The sequence below is a fragment of the Passer montanus genome, unplaced genomic scaffold, assembly GCF_014805655.1.
Source record: "Passer montanus isolate IOZ18808 unplaced genomic scaffold, ASM1480565v1 scaffold175, whole genome shotgun sequence".
Lineage (NCBI taxonomy): Eukaryota > Metazoa > Chordata > Aves > Passeriformes > Passeridae > Passer > Passer montanus.
In genome coordinates this window covers 487,634-502,319 of record NW_024364826.1, presented here as the reverse complement: position 1 = coordinate 502,319, position 14,686 = coordinate 487,634, and the positions used below count along the sequence as shown (strand labels likewise).

General features: G+C 57.8%; 1 protein-coding gene across 11 annotated transcripts in view; it reads left to right on the top strand.

Annotated features, from left to right (window-relative positions):
- Nucleotides 1-10,732, top strand: part of ARAP1 (ArfGAP with RhoGAP domain, ankyrin repeat and PH domain 1) — a 35,536-nt gene extending 24,804 nt beyond the window's left edge. For 6 of the 11 annotated variants that reach the window (XM_039704447.1, XM_039704445.1, XM_039704446.1 and 3 more), the window contains 12 exons: nucleotides 484-586; nucleotides 674-869; nucleotides 1,200-1,245; nucleotides 1,446-1,609; nucleotides 1,913-2,125; nucleotides 3,434-3,539; nucleotides 3,763-3,910; nucleotides 4,121-4,204; nucleotides 4,364-4,432; nucleotides 4,594-4,711; nucleotides 5,580-5,693; nucleotides 6,091-6,861. In XM_039704447.1, the coding sequence (XP_039560381.1) occupies nucleotides 484-586; nucleotides 674-869; nucleotides 1,200-1,245; nucleotides 1,446-1,609; nucleotides 1,913-2,125; nucleotides 3,434-3,539; nucleotides 3,763-3,910; nucleotides 4,121-4,204; nucleotides 4,364-4,432; nucleotides 4,594-4,711; nucleotides 5,580-5,693; nucleotides 6,091-6,701 (1,972 nt within the window). In that variant the 3' untranslated portion in view covers nucleotides 6,702-6,861. The other 5 variants (XR_005627028.1, XM_039704450.1, XM_039704452.1 and 2 more) reach the window with 5 other exon arrangements.
- Nucleotides 10,733-14,686: the final 3,954 nt, after the last annotated feature.

Here is a 14,686-nt window from a genome sequence, read left to right as displayed (position 1 = left end):
TGGAGTGCCCCAACAGCCTCTCCATTCCAGCATGGCCTGGCACAGCTGCAGTGGCCCCCATGAGGGGTGTCACAAAGGCACTGTAGTCCCCAACCCCACCAAGGGTCCCTGAACCGATGGCTTTGCAAGGATTCTGTATAAATTGTTTGCAGCTCCTTTGCAGCATCTTTCCAATACTTCTGTAACACCTTTGCGACCTCTTTGCCTCTGCTTTGTAATCCCTTTGGAGTCCCACTCCAGCTCCTTTGTAACCATTTTGTGGCCCCTGTGCAGTCCCTATGTCTCTGCTGGAATGTGTCTGGCAGCACAGGGATGCTGGAGTGCCCAGGGCCATGGTGGGGGGATCCCACATTAGATCAGCCATTGGCAGAGCCATCAGCAGCCATGCAGCAGGATGCTCCCACCCCTGGAACACCCTATTGCCCACCCAGCTCTATCCCACACCCGTGGGTACCCAGGCTCTGCTTTTCCTCCCTCCTGAAGGATCGAGAGCACGTTTGAGGTGTACACCGAGGCAGATCGACTCTACCTCTTTGGGCTGGAGAGCCCTGACTCTGCTCGAGAGTGGATCAAGTCTATTGCCAAGGTGGGGTGCAGGGGCCTGGGGTGGCCCTGGGTGCTGGTGGCAACTGGACGCAGTGGTGCTGATGGATTCCTCTCCTCCCTGGCTCAGTCCTTTGTCCACCCCTGTGCCGAGGAGCTGCTGGCACTAGACTTTGAGCGGCTTGGCCGACTGCATTACAAAGGGGGTCTCACCCTGGAGCGTGCCCAGGAGGGCTGGTTTGCCCTGGTCGGCTCCACTCTCCATGTCTGCTCTGAGGATGGCCGTCGGCAGGAGCCTCTCCAGCTGCGCAAGCTGCAGGAGCTCTGTGAGTACCTCTGCCCTGCTGGCAGGACCCTCCTGGCTCGGGGGGAGGCTGTGTCCCCCAAATCCTGCTCTAGGGTGCGCCTAGCTTTTGGTGGGAGTCTGGTGGATATCGCTCCTGTGGAGCTCAGGGTCCCTTGAAAGACAGGGAATGCAGCTGCTCTTTTTCCTCTCCATCCTCTTCCCCCTCTCCATCCACTTCCCCGTCTCTGCTTGTCCCATTTGGACTGGAGCCAGACCTGTTGGCAGAGCCTTCCACAGCATGTGGGTCTAGGGGAACTGTATCACCACCCCGTGTTCCTGTAGGTGATGGGCTCCCTGCCTTCCTTTCCAGCCATCCAGGGGGACCACGAGGTTCTGGTGTTGGTGGAGAGGCGGAGGTAAGAAGGTGGGGGAAAAGCCTCCCCCCCAGCCAAATACCCCTCCTTGTTCTGGAGTGTCTTTACCCTCCCTGCCATGACTATAGATGCCCAAAATTGAGTTGGGCTCACCTGCAGGCCCCCAGGGCCAGCCTTCCTGGGGGTTGCAGGCATGCAGTGGGGTGTGGGGGACCACGTGCTGAGCCTAGGCGTGCTGGCAGGACGCTGTACATCCAAGGGGAGCGGAAGCTAGATTTCCTGGGCTGGGTCCATGCCATCCAGAAGGCCGCGAGCAGCTCGGGGGACACCTTGTCGGAGCAGCAGCTGACGGAGTCGGACGTCCCGCTGCTGGTGGACCGCTGCATCGACTACATCACTCAGTGCGGTATGGATCGAGCCCTGGGATGCTGGCAGGGACCACAGCTTGGCGTTCAGGCTGCCCCACTGGTGTGGTGTGGCAGGCTGAGGGCTCTACATGCTTGTGATACGTGATTCCCTCCCTCCCTGAACATCTGTTCCAGCTCTGTGGGAGGGCTCTGTCTCTAGCAGGACTTTGTCTCCAGTCACAGGAGCACCTGCAGGGTGGGATGCTCTGTGGCACCTGGCAGTGTTTGATGGAGAGCTGATGGGCCAGGAGTGGGGTCTGTCTCCTGCAGATGGGGTCTCATTCCCACTGGTTCCATCACAGGGCTGACGTCTGAGGGAATCTACCGCAAGAGCGGGCAGAACTCCAAGACCACCAGCCTTCTAGAGGTGCTGCAGCGGGATGCACGCTGCGTCTGCCTGAAAGAGGGCGAGCACCAGGTGGACGATGTTGCCAACACCCTCAAACGCTTCTTCCGTGACCTTGGGGATGGGCTCTTCACTCGGCAGTGGGCCTCGCACTGGCTGTGGGCAACGGGTGAGCCCTGGGGGCTGCTTGGGGGTGGCAGGAGGAGGGGCGTGGGCCACTCAGTTCTGTGCAGGGGGTTTGTCCCCTTCTTGGGTTGGGGAAACATGTCTGGGCTCCACATGTTCCCCTGTGCTGGGGTCTCACGTGGTGGTGAGTGGGGACTGGAGTGTGTTCATGCTGCCCCTCTACAGACTCATGCTCTGGCAAGGGTGGGGTTGAGCCAGGGGAGACAGCCAGATCCCCCTTCCCTTCTGGATCTGCTCACTGGACACTTGGGATAGATGCACCCAGCAGAAAAACAGACACAAGCTATGGAGCTGGGATGCTCTGGCTTCAGAGAGCTGGGATGCTACAGCCTTGTGATGCTCCAGCTCTGTGGAGCTGGGGTGCTCTGGCCCCATGATGCTGGGATGCTCCAGTTCCATTATGCTGAGATAAGCATTATGCTCTGTTCCCATGAGTCTGGGGTGATCTAGCCCTGCAGAGCTGGGATGCTGTAGCCCCATGGAGCCAGGGTGCCCTGGCCTCGCAGGTCTGGGATTATTCAGCCCTATAAAGCATAAATTCCCACGATTGAGCCAGGGGAGACAGCCAGATCCCCCTTCCCTTCTGGATCTGCTCACTGGACACTTGGGATAGATGCACCCAGCAGAAAAACAGACACAAGCTATGGAGCTGGGATGCTCTGGCTTCAGAGAGCTGGGATGCTACAGCCTTGTGATGCTCCAGCTCTGTGGAGCTGGGGTGCTCTGGCCCCATGATGCTGGGATGCTCCAGTTCCATTATGCTGAGATGCTCTGTTCCCATGAGTCTGGGGTGATCTAGCCCTGCAGAGCTGGGATGCTGTAGCCCCATGGAGCCAGGGTGCCCTGACCTCACAGGTCTGGGATGATTTCAGCCCCATAAAGCATAAATCCCCATGGACCTGGGATTCTCCAGGCCTAGGATGCTCTGGCACCTTGGAACTGGCAGGTTCCAGCCCCATGGAGCTGAGATGCTCCTCCCCATTCAGCTAGGGTGCTCCAGCCCCATGGAGCTGGGACAGTCTGGCCACGTGGAACTGGAGTGCTTTTGCTCCATGATGCTGGGATGCTCCAGGCAATGATGCTGGGTTACTCTGGTCCCACGATTCTGGGATGCTTCAGCTCCAGCTCTGGCTCTGCAGACCTGGGATGTTCTCTGGCCTCATGGACTTGGGATGCTTCATCCCCACGTTGGGACAGGAGAGGGGAAGTGCAGTGTGTAGAGAGGATGGTGTGGCTCTGAGCGTTAATCTCCATTTTATGCTCCTCCATGTTCACTCTCTCCCTCTGGCAGCGCTGGAGGATGAGGGGGCAAAGGTTGGCGAGTACCGGCGGCTCCTGGCTGCCCTCCCTCCAGTGAACCGGGCCACCCTGAAGGCACTCATCAATCACCTCTTCAGGTATGGCATCGACCCGCTGGGCATCAGCCTCTCCCCTGTGGGGTCCTTGGGGGCTCTGGGGTGTGGGAGAGCCCTCATCCTTTCACTCATGTCCCCAGCAAGGAAAGGAAAGGAGTTTGGGGTCAAGCTGTGCCTGATGCCAAGCATCGTGTCCTGCATGGGGGTTGAAGGGAGGGGTCCGGGGAGGACTCCGGGGCAGGAATCTTGACAGAGTTTCCCACAGGGTCCAGTGCTTCTCTGGGGAGAACCAGATGAACACACACAACCTGGCCATTGTCTTTGGGCCCACGCTCTTCCAGACGGATGGGAAGGACTACAAGGCAGGACGTGTGGTGGAGGACCTCATCAGTCACTACGTGGAGATCTTTAATGTAGGTTCACCCCTGGGTCCCAGGGTGCAGACATTCACAGGGCAGGGAGAGATGGAAGGAAAAGGAAGTCAGGTCTGCTCTGTCTGTAGACAGAGCTGTCCTTGCTTTGGAGACAAGGGGAGAGAGGACCATGTGTTTTCAAACCTTGGAAACCAGAAGCCTGGAGCCAGAATTGTCTGGTCAACCCTGATGGCTTCTCTTCCCTGGCAGGTCAATGACCAAGAGATGAAGAAGCAGCAGGATGAAATCACAGCCATCATGAAGATGCGGGAGGCATCATCCAGCGGAACACAGGTGGGTCCTGGACATGGGGACATCTTCTCCTGGGGCCCTCAGTATCTACTGTAGCATCTCTTGGACATGCCCTGGGCAAGGGGTGTCCACACTGGTGGGGGGGGATTTCACCCACACATGGGAAGCTGCAGGTTGAAGCCATTTGCTGTTGCCCTCCAGCAAGCTGGGGACTTCATCTGCACTGTCTATCTGGAGGAGAAGAAGACAGAGACAGAGCAGCATGTCAAGGTGAGTGGTTGGGCAGAGGGTGAAGAGGGGACAGGGGTCCCTTCATTGTATGTCCAAGCCTCTGTGGTGGTGTGGGGACTCACACTGAGCTGGACATCTGTGGTGTGAGGATGGAAGGGCCCTGGGCTCTGCCTGATGGATTCTTGCCCCCTCCCTGTCAGATTCCAGCCACGATGACGGCTGAGGAGCTCACCTTTGAGATCCTGGACCGGCGGAAAATTGTCATGAAGGAGAAGGACTACTGGAGCTGCTTTGAAGTGAATGAGAGGGAAGAGGCAGGTTGGTGCAGGGGCATGAGGGTGTGATGAGGAGTAGAGAGATGGAGATGGAGATGGGGATGATGTTAGAGGTGGAGATGGGGATGCAGGTGGGGATGAAGTTAGAGATGGGAATAAAGTGGGGATGAGGACAGAAAAGACTCATCTGATGGACATGGTGATGCAGATGGAGTAAGGATGGGTCTGGGGATAGAGATGCAGGTGGAAATGGGATTGGATATAGGGATGGGTATGAAAAATCTCCCCTTGTGATTGCACCATGGAGCAGTCTGGGATGGGCTCCAGGTGCTCAGGGGAGGACAGTTGTTTACCTCATCCAGCTTGCACATGGCCGAGTACTGCAGATGGGCTGAAGTTTGGGCCAGGGCATCTGTCTGTATCGTTAGGAGTTCAAGTGCCTTTGAAGCTTTGATGGAGGGAGGTGTCCAGGTTCTCTGGCCACCAAAGTGATCAGCCCTGTGTTGGCCATTGGCAGCAGCAAGAGAGAGATCAACAGAAACAGGATGAGAGCCCGGTCCTGCCTGCTGATGACTTGAGCTCCTGCTGCCAATGGGTGGGGGTCAGTCTTAGTCTTTTCTAGGTAACAAGTGACAAGACAAAAGGAAATGCCTCAAGTTATGCCAGGGGAGGTTTAGGCTGGATATTTGAGAAAATTCCTTCAACTAAAAAGTTGTCCAGCCCTGGCACAGGCTGCCCAGGGCAGTGGTGGAACGTCCTTGAATAATTGACAAAACCTGTAGGTGTGACACTTGGGAACATAGTTTAGTGGCAAGACCATGTCAGACCCTCCAGACACAAGTGTGACACTCTCTAGATGGGAGCTGGCCCTGGGTGCACTTGCTGAGACCTGACTGTCCCATGACTTACAGAGCGGCCCTTGCATTACTCGGAGAAAGTTCTGCCCATCCTGCACTGCCTGGGGACAGAGAGTTACCTGGTGGTGAAGAAGCAGATGTCCATGGAGAACATGCTCATCTACCTTGGTGAGAGGCAGGGGCCATGATCTGGGCAGGGAGAGAAGGAAGGGGATGGGACGAGATGGGATGGGATGGGATGAAGATTGAACACTGATGGGGATGCAGAGTGGAGAGGAGGGGATGGAGAAGGGGTTGGGAATGGGGAAGAGGATGGGATGAGATCCAAGTAGGCACCAGGCTAGTTAGCATGTGACTTGGAGTCTCCTGGTACGGTGTCATGGCCAAATGCTGTGCCCAGAGCAGTAGGGAAGCTGGTCCTGCCTGGCCTGGGAGTTGAGGGGCAATGCCAGGACTCTGCAGCAGCTGGAGGGCTGCTGTTGCACGGGGTGAGGGTCTAGCTGTGCCCTCCTTGGGGGTCCTGTGCCCCCTGGGGGGCTGGAGCCACTCAGGCATATGCCTCCAGCCAGCAGAGTGGGTGACTGCAAGCATGGCATGATGAAATTCCGGGAGGAGAGGAACCTGCTGGGGCTTGGGCTGAGCACTGGCTTCCATGATCGCTACTTCATCCTCAACCAGTCCTGGTTGCGCCTCTACAAAGAAGTGCGGGTGAGCCCTGCCTTCTTCTCCTTCTCCTTCTCCTTCTCCTTCTCCTTCTCCTTCTCCTTCTCCTTCTCCTTCTCCTTCTCCTTCTCCTTCTCCTTCTCCTTCTCCTTCTCCTTCTCCTTCTCCTTCTCCTTCTCCTTCTCCTTCCCCATCTCCTTCCCCATCTCCTTCCCCATCTCCTTCCCCATCTCCTTCCTTGCCTTTCCCTTCCCTGGCCCTTCCCCACACTTCCCCACCTTGCCCTGCCGCACTGTGACTTTCTGGGGATTCCCTGAGGACAGGGACTCGTGTGGGCTGACATCTCTCAGGCAGTGCAGGCAGCAATGGGGCTGCCATGGCACAGGCAGTGCAGGCAGCCATGGGCAGTGTGGGCAGTGCCAGAACTGGCTCCTGAGATGCTGTCACCCTGACCTGGAGCAGATCCCAGAGCTCTTGTCAGTGCCAGGGCTGAGGGGGGACATGCTGGCATAGTGGCTGTGCAGTGACAGCCCCTCTGTGCCCCCCAGTTCCTGGTTGCCCTGATGTGACACTGCAGCCTAGCAGATTACCATCCATCCCTGTGCCCTGCCCGTGGGCACAGGGGGGCTGCAGGGAGGGGTCCCCACCCCTGTGTTAACCCTTCTCCTCTGTTGAACAGAGCCTGAGGCAGCGGAGCCCCCCCTTGGAGAGCGTGAGTAGGGAGGGGAACGGGGCTCAGCTGGGGTGCAGGGGCTCCCGTGCCCTCTGCCCTTACAAGTGTGCCCAGGATTGACCTCAGATCCATTCCAGGGTCAGTCTCAAATCCAATCCTGCAGCACACATGTGCTGGATCACACTGGATCTAGCCAATCACTGGAACTGTCCCTGGTGCTACCAGCTCTCCCCATTTGGCCCTTCTGGCCTGTGGGTCCCGCTGCCTTTCACTCCAGGCAGCCAGAGCTGGGTCTGGGGAAGGGACCAGAGAGGATAGGGATGGGCTGAGCTGCTTCCCCATCCCGCAGGCATTGGATCGGGCTCTTGTAAGTCAATGCTGCTTGCATGTGAACATGGATGGGTCCCCAGTGTGGCACCTGCTTCTGGGTCATGACAAGGCACAGCCAGCACTGGAAGGGTCCTCATGCTGTGCCACGATGGCAGTGGGATGCTTAGGAATGTGCTCTGGCCAGAGTGGGTCCGGGTCCACCACTGCCATGGCTGTAGCCATGATGCTGAGGAGGGGTATGAGGTGGGATCCCTTGGGGAATGTCCACTGCCAGACTCTCGAGACCCTGTCACAATGTGCAGGTGCTGGTTCCAGCACAGAAGGCAACTGGCACTGTCTAGGGGGGACAGGCCACCTGTGTCCCTTTCCTGCTACCTGTGGCCCTAGCCATGGGTGACAGACACGTGCTCTGCTCCATGCTGGCCTTCACCCTCCTCCCTGTCACCACATCACCACAGCTTTTCCTCCCTGCTGGGGGGTGGACTCTTATCCCAGCGACGGTGGGGACTGTGATGGGTGGGGATGGGTCTGGCAGCCACCAACGTAGTGTTGGCTCCCTGTTCCCCCAGAGTCACAAGCCAGAGAAGGAGTGGCCTGTCCGAAACCTGAAGGTCTACCTGGGCGTTAAAAAGAAGCTTCGACCCCCGACGTGGTGAGCAGCAAAGGGGTGGCCTGAGGTGCCGAAGGACGAGGATAGGAGTGGAGATGGGGACAGGGAAAAGGACAGGGACAGTTTTGACTGGTGGACCCGTCCCCTGCTGGCCAGGCCTCCTGCCACCAGGTGTCAGAGCAGCCCTGTAGCACGCTTCTGCAGCCCGCTCCGACCAGCAGGGACGGGGCTGTCCCCAGCACTATCCCCAGCCCTGTATTCGGCACTGTCCCTGCCCTGTCTTTCTCCTGAGCCTTATTCCTGGCTCTGTCCCGGGGTGTGTTTGTGCGGCTGAGGGGATTTGCAGAACTGGGGGAGGGTTTGTGGGGCTGGAGTGGGCAGTTGCAGGGACACTGGGGGGTTTGCAGAGATGGGGGTTGGAAGGGATGAGAGGGGTTTGCTGGGGTACTTGGCCAGCAGAGGACAGCTGTGTGGGCTGTTGGGGTTCATGTTTTCACTTCTCTTCCAGCTGGGGTTTTACAGTATTCTACGAGAACGAGAAGCACGAGAAGCAGCAATGGTGAGGGAAGGCGACACGGGATACTGAGGTTCTCCCTGGGACAGACAGACACATGGCAGCTCTCTGGAGCCTTTGCCATGGCAGGGGGAGATGGGGAATCACAGAAATCATGAAAGCATTTGGATGGGAAATGACCTTGAAGATCATCCAGTTGCACCCTCCTGACACTGGCAGGGGCATTATATGTGTGGAGACAGCCTGGCTGAGCACTCATGGCCCCATGCAGGTTCCCCCTGAGGAACCCCTGTGGCTGTCCCCTTCAGTCCCCTGGGATCTCATGCAGAGCAGCAGCTGAGGTCTCTGGAGCAGGCAGGTGTCCCTAGAGTGGCCAGAGGGGACATCCTACTTGCCTCCACCACCTCCTCTGGCTGCTGACACTGTTTCCACAGGTACCTGTGCTGTGACACCCAGGCCGATCTGCGGGAGTGGTTCGCCACCTTCCTTCAGGTGCAGGTAGGGAGTGGGCTGGATGATCACTGCCTGTAAAAGTGGGGCACCCCATGGGGGACAGTCCCAGAGGGATGCTTGGCCAGCAGAAACCCTTTGGGCTATCCAAGCATCCCTAAACACCAGCACCCCAGGGCAAAAGAGAGGTCCTGGGGTGGCTGAGTCTCCGGTCTCCATCACCTCCCCTCTGTCTGCAGAACGGGGGTGCCCTGTGGCCCTCGGAGCGTCCCAGGATGCGGGTGGCACGGCAGCAGGATGCCAGGTTGGGTAACATCTCCCTCATCCCGCTGCGGGGCAATGAGAGCGAGATGCGGAACAGTGTGGCTGCTTTTGCTACTGACCCTCTAACTGTGAGTGCTCTGGGGGCACTGGATGGTCCTCCATGCTCCATGCTGCATCCCCCCTGCATCACATGATGGGCGGGTCCTGGTCTCCAAGCGTGGGTGGGGGATGTCCTGGCTCCTGCTCCCCTTCCTTATGTACTGCATCATCTCCAGTGATCTGGGGGCCTAGCTGATCCTTTGGGGGCTGGTGGAGTCTCCTGGGTCCAGGGGGTCCCAAATCATGTGATGCAAAAAGAGGAGATGCTGCCATGGCCCTGATTTTTCCTCTAACAGAGTTGGGTTTTCTGTCCTGGTCACAGATCACCTGCCCATCCTGCTGTCTTGTCTGTCTGCAACAGCTGTCCTGCCTGGGGCTGTCACCCATCAAGTGTCCCTTAACCATGTGGGGGCTGGTGCTGGACTTTTGCCCAGCCACGGGGCTGGTGGTGGGACAGACATGATCCCACTGCCTCCAAGCCAATCACTTGGGCCCCCGTTGCTGTTATAAACCGGGGGACAGGGCTGTGCCAGGGAAATCCCCCACCAGCATCACCCAGTGAGTGCTCAGGGATGCCCCAAGGGCAGAGAGCAGCATCTTTGCTGCCCTGGAATGCCTGCACAGGCTCAGGTTTATAGCAGAGGGCAGTGGGGAAGTGTCCAGGGGCTTTGCTGTGGGCCATGCTTCACAGTGTGCTTGTGGTGGTGTGGCCTGGTACAGGGGACCGGCACACCAGGGCTCCCAGGGGACAGTGGGTGAGTGTCCCCTGCCACGGGACCAGCATGGGAAGAGGTTCTGGGTCTGCAGTGACCCTGGGGCAACCATAGTTTCTCTTGCTGGGCGTTTTCCTTGTGTCCCCCTGGGTGCCATGCTGCCAGTGATGTGCAGACACGGAGGAGGAGGCTGAGGATGAAAAGTGATCTGTCTGCCCTTTGTCCCCAGCTTCTGCGGAACGTCTGAGCTGGAAAACTGACATGCCAGTGAGTTTCCCCCTCCTGCATGCCCTGTCCTGATCTGATGACAGTGGGAGCCAATGGCTCCATCTGTCCTGTTGCCATCCTGGCTTGGGGAGATGGCACGTGTCCCCAAAGGTGAAAAGGGGTTGGAAGTGCCTGCTCTGTTCTCTTTGCTGACACTTTGCCCTCCACTTGTGCCACAGGTTCATCTCCAAGTGGGGCAGCCCTCGGGGTCTTGTGCCAGCCCCCTGCTCCGGCACCTGCCAGGGTCCTGTTGCCTCCAGAGCCTCCACTGGGCCTTCTCATCTTCCACTGTGGGGACCACAGGCAGCCAGGAGGGGAGATGGCAGCGAGGCCACCCCCTAACCCCAGCAGAGCTGGGCTTGGGAGCCACTCCCAGACAGTCCACAGGATGTCAGCCCCCTGACTCTGTGCCTCAGCTGCCTTTGGCCACCGCTTCTTTTCCCAGCTCTGGGAGGAGAAGCAGAGCCTGGCTGGGAGCTGCAGTCGAGGGCTTTTACGTTTCCTGTTCCATCCCCTATTTTTAAGTCTTTGTCCTCTAAAATGATAAGGCAGGTGGGAGCTGCCCTTCCTGTGGGATGCTGCACTAGCCCTTCTTCTCATGGGATGTGTGCCTGGCCCCAGCACTGCCATTCCTCTAAAATGATAAGGCAGGTGGGAGCTGCCCTTCCTGTGGGATGCTGCACTAGCCCTTCTCATGGGATGCGTGCCTGGCCCCAGCACTGCCATCATCATACTCCCATCACTCCTGGGGAAGGGTGCCCTCTGTGCTGGGTGGGGCAGGATGAAAGGAGCCTCAGTATTCACCCAGCACTGGGAAGGGGGTGCCCCTGGTCTCTGTCCTCCATCCATCAGGATGGAGATGGCAGGAGCAGCCCCTGCGTCCCACTGCCTCTTCTTGACGATATTAAAGGTCTTAAGAAATGAAGTGGGAGTGTTCAGATCTCTGCCAGACACACAGGGCAGGGGACACCAAGAGCTGGAAGTGCAGAGGGACAGTCCTGGATGCACCTGCTGGGTGGTTGCCAGAGAATGGGTGCCATGGAGAAGGCAGGGAGCTGCCCTTTTGGGGACAGAGCAGTGGCACCCCAGTCCAACAACCCTCTGCTGTGATTGCTGAGCTCACCAGTGTAGCCAGAATGCCGTGCCAGTGCCAGAATTGGTGTCTGTGCTGGACTGCCATTGTAGATCACCAGGAGTGGGGGGACCTACCAAGAAACACGTGTGCAGGTGTATTTCAGGGCCTGGGCCCTTGCAGTGTGAGGCACAATGGGCATTTCAAAGCCAGAGGTTGGGAGCTGTCTCTTTGGATCCTGGCGGCCATAGGAACTCCTCCCCATAGCCCATGGCTGAGCCTGGAGCTCAGCCTGAGTGGCAGAAGGTAGCTGGGGCTCTGCTCTCCCTGGCTTCCAGGGATGTGGGGATACACACAGCTGTGGGGATGCAGGGCTGATGCTGGTCCCCGGGGATGGAGGGATGCAGGGGGCTGGGTGTAACGCAGGGCTGGGAGCATGGCTCCCTGCTGAGCTGTCTGTGGCAGCCCGGGGTGGGGGTGTCCCCCCGCCCCCTCCTCACGCTGAGCCACCACAGGGGCTGTCGGTGAGTCATGCGTGGGAGCAGGAGGGCTGTCAATCACCTGCGGGCTGCCAGGGGGCAGGGTGGTGGCAGCGGTGCTGGCAGTGTCACCTGCAGCACTGGAAGGGGTGGAGGAGCCACTACGAGGGGGACGGAGGGGGGACACCTGAGTCCCCACCTCGATTATACCAGTGTGTGGCTCAGGCCCCTCACTGTTGTGGCAGGATGAGGAGCCAGGTGTTGGGAAGAGCAGGAGAGCCTTCACCACCCCTGCTTTCATGACATCCCTCCCATTCTGCTGTGCCAGGTTGCTCCATGGGCCTTGTAGTGCCCAGGACTCTGTGGGCCAGGAGTGGATGCCTGGCACCAAACCCCAGGGATGTGCCAAGAAATACCATTAGTGCTCAAGATTGTTAGATATCCATCCATCCATCCATCCATCCATCCATCCATCCATCCATCCATCCATCCATCCACTCACTCACTCATCCATCCGTCAGTCCATCCCTCCATCCATCCCTTTCTCCCTACCACCATTCCCTCAATCCACTCCCTCCTTCAGCAGCCTACCTGTCTCTCTGGCCATGCAAGTGTTCCTTACCCTCCTTCCCAGTCTTTCACCACCAGGACATCCAACCTCTTCATCTTGCCCTGCTCCAGGAGCTGAACAAACTCTTTGTGGCTGCCAACCAGCCAAGCTTCCAGCCAAGGCTGGGTCTGTCCTCCCTGCACCCCTCACCAGACCAGGGGCAGAGTGTGGGGGCAGCAGGAGGATGCTAGAGGCCCTTCTGGATCCCATGAACATGAGATTTGGGGTTCCCTTCATCTCTAACCACATTTTTTGGGGTAGGGATCAATAGGGATCTGCTGGTGGCCCGCTTGAGGAAAACTGGGAGTGGGCAGGAGGGATGTAATTGTGGTGCCAGGAACCCCTGAGTCCCATAATCATGAGGTTTGGGGTTCCCCTCACCTTCCTACTGTTTTCTGGGGGAAGAGATGGGCAGTGAGCTCCTGACAGCCCATCTGAGGGCGGCCAGGATGCAGTGGTGATAACTGGGGACCTCCTGCCCTGGTGTCCTCGAGCCCAGTGAAGACAGGAAGGGCCAGGACACTCTGCACCGAGCTGGTGCAGCATTGCCCTGTGCAGAGATGGATCCATCCAGGAGCCCATCACTCCAGAGCAGGGTGGATCAGGCCTCTCTCCAGCTCTCACTATTCATAGTACTGCGGAGGCGAGCGCCATGTGACTCCGCACATCGGCAAGTGATTAATTGCAGAGACATTTACAAACAACTTAATAAACTGACACTGGTGGGGGTTGGGCATGTGAGGGTGTCTTCTGGCTTCTCCATAAGCACAGGCTGGGACTCAGCTGGGGCCCGGCTGAGACCCACAGCCTCTTCCCGGAGTGCCGGAGCCCTTGGCACTGTCCCTGTCCTTGCCCATGGTCTGGTGGCGGTGGTAGCATCAGTGACCTTGTGCACCAGACATGCAGATTAGCTGAATGCCAGACTCGAGTCATGGTCATGGTGCCACCAAGGACGATGCTGCCATTCCTGAGGTGCTGCCTGCCCTGAGTGCTGCCTTTCCTGGGTATTGTGTCTCGTGGTGGGGACACCCCACATTCACTGTCCTCATCTTGGGTACCCCGAGGAGGAGCCAGGTGGTGGCTGGAGAGCCCGGCATAATGCCAGAATCACCCCATGGCACCAGCAGAGGTTGTCTGCAGGGGTTCTCTGCATCCCACACCCACAGCAGCTCTGTGTCCCACTGCATGGCTCCTACCCCGGCACTCCCCCTCCCCCCTCAGTAATGAACTCAGCAGATTATCAGGTCCTGGATTATTAGAGAGCAGCCACACTCCAGCAGACTTTAAACTAGTCATTATTTCATCAACAGCCCCATTAAACTGTCACTGGCTTTTTCCAGCCTTTTTCCCGTCACTTTTCCCTTTTCCTTGCCTCCTGCCTTTTCTCCATCTATGCTTTTTTATCAGAGCATGTGGCTGCCAACACACTCAGGATGCTTCCAAGGGGTTCGCTTCACCCCTCAGCTATCAGTTTACCCATCCAGAAAATGGGATCAGGCTGGGGAAGGATTTGAGGAAATCTACCACCCCCCAAACTGACACAGGAACCCCCCTCCCCCTGCTCCATTCCACTTTCAGCCTGGCCCAGTGGTGGAAAAGGTGCCTGCATGGAAGGGAGAGAAGAGCCAATGGTTTTAAAAGCAGAAAGTGAAAGGGCAGAGGAAAGGCCCAGCTTGCTTGAAGCTTTTTATCCTTCACAGTGCTCTCCCCTCTCCCCCTGCTCTGTCCACTCCTAACTTCTTCCCTGGCAGTCACCCTCTCGCCACTAGGCTTAGTAAGAAAAATGAAGGGAATTTAAATAGCTAGGTAAATGTTGGGCTGGTATGGGGGAAGGGAAGGCTGCAGAGGTGGGTTGTGCCTAGGAGGGTCCCATGGGAGGGGGGATCTGCCTCTCCCTACTCCAGTGGGGTGCTGGAAGGGACTCAATGCCACATTGCAAGTGATAGGTGTTGGGATCTTGGTGTCTTGGGAGAATGGAGAAGGTGTTTAGGAAGGGATGTTTGCCCTTGGCTTTGCATGGCCAGCTGCTCAAGGAGACGTGACTAAAGCAAGACAGTGATGGGTGGCAGAGATGAGAGCCAGACTGGGATTTTCCCTGTCAGGGGGACTTTCCCAGTGAGCACAGCCAGCTGACAGCCTTCTTCCCAGCAGAGGCCAGTGGTGCCATTGCATCCCAGAGCATGTGGGTCTGGCACCTGAACAAGGATGCTCTGGCTGATGGCTGTTTATCCATCACTGTCACAGCACTGGCTCAGATGAGGATCTGGGTTTGTCTTTCTCCATTAAGTAGATGTTAATTTGCATTTATTTAAAAATAACAGAGCTCTCAATCTCTTTATTAACATCGGAGCAGAAATGCTTCTGGGTTGTCAGCCCAGAGATATTCCTGATGCATCCCTGTCCAGGGCTGGGCACGG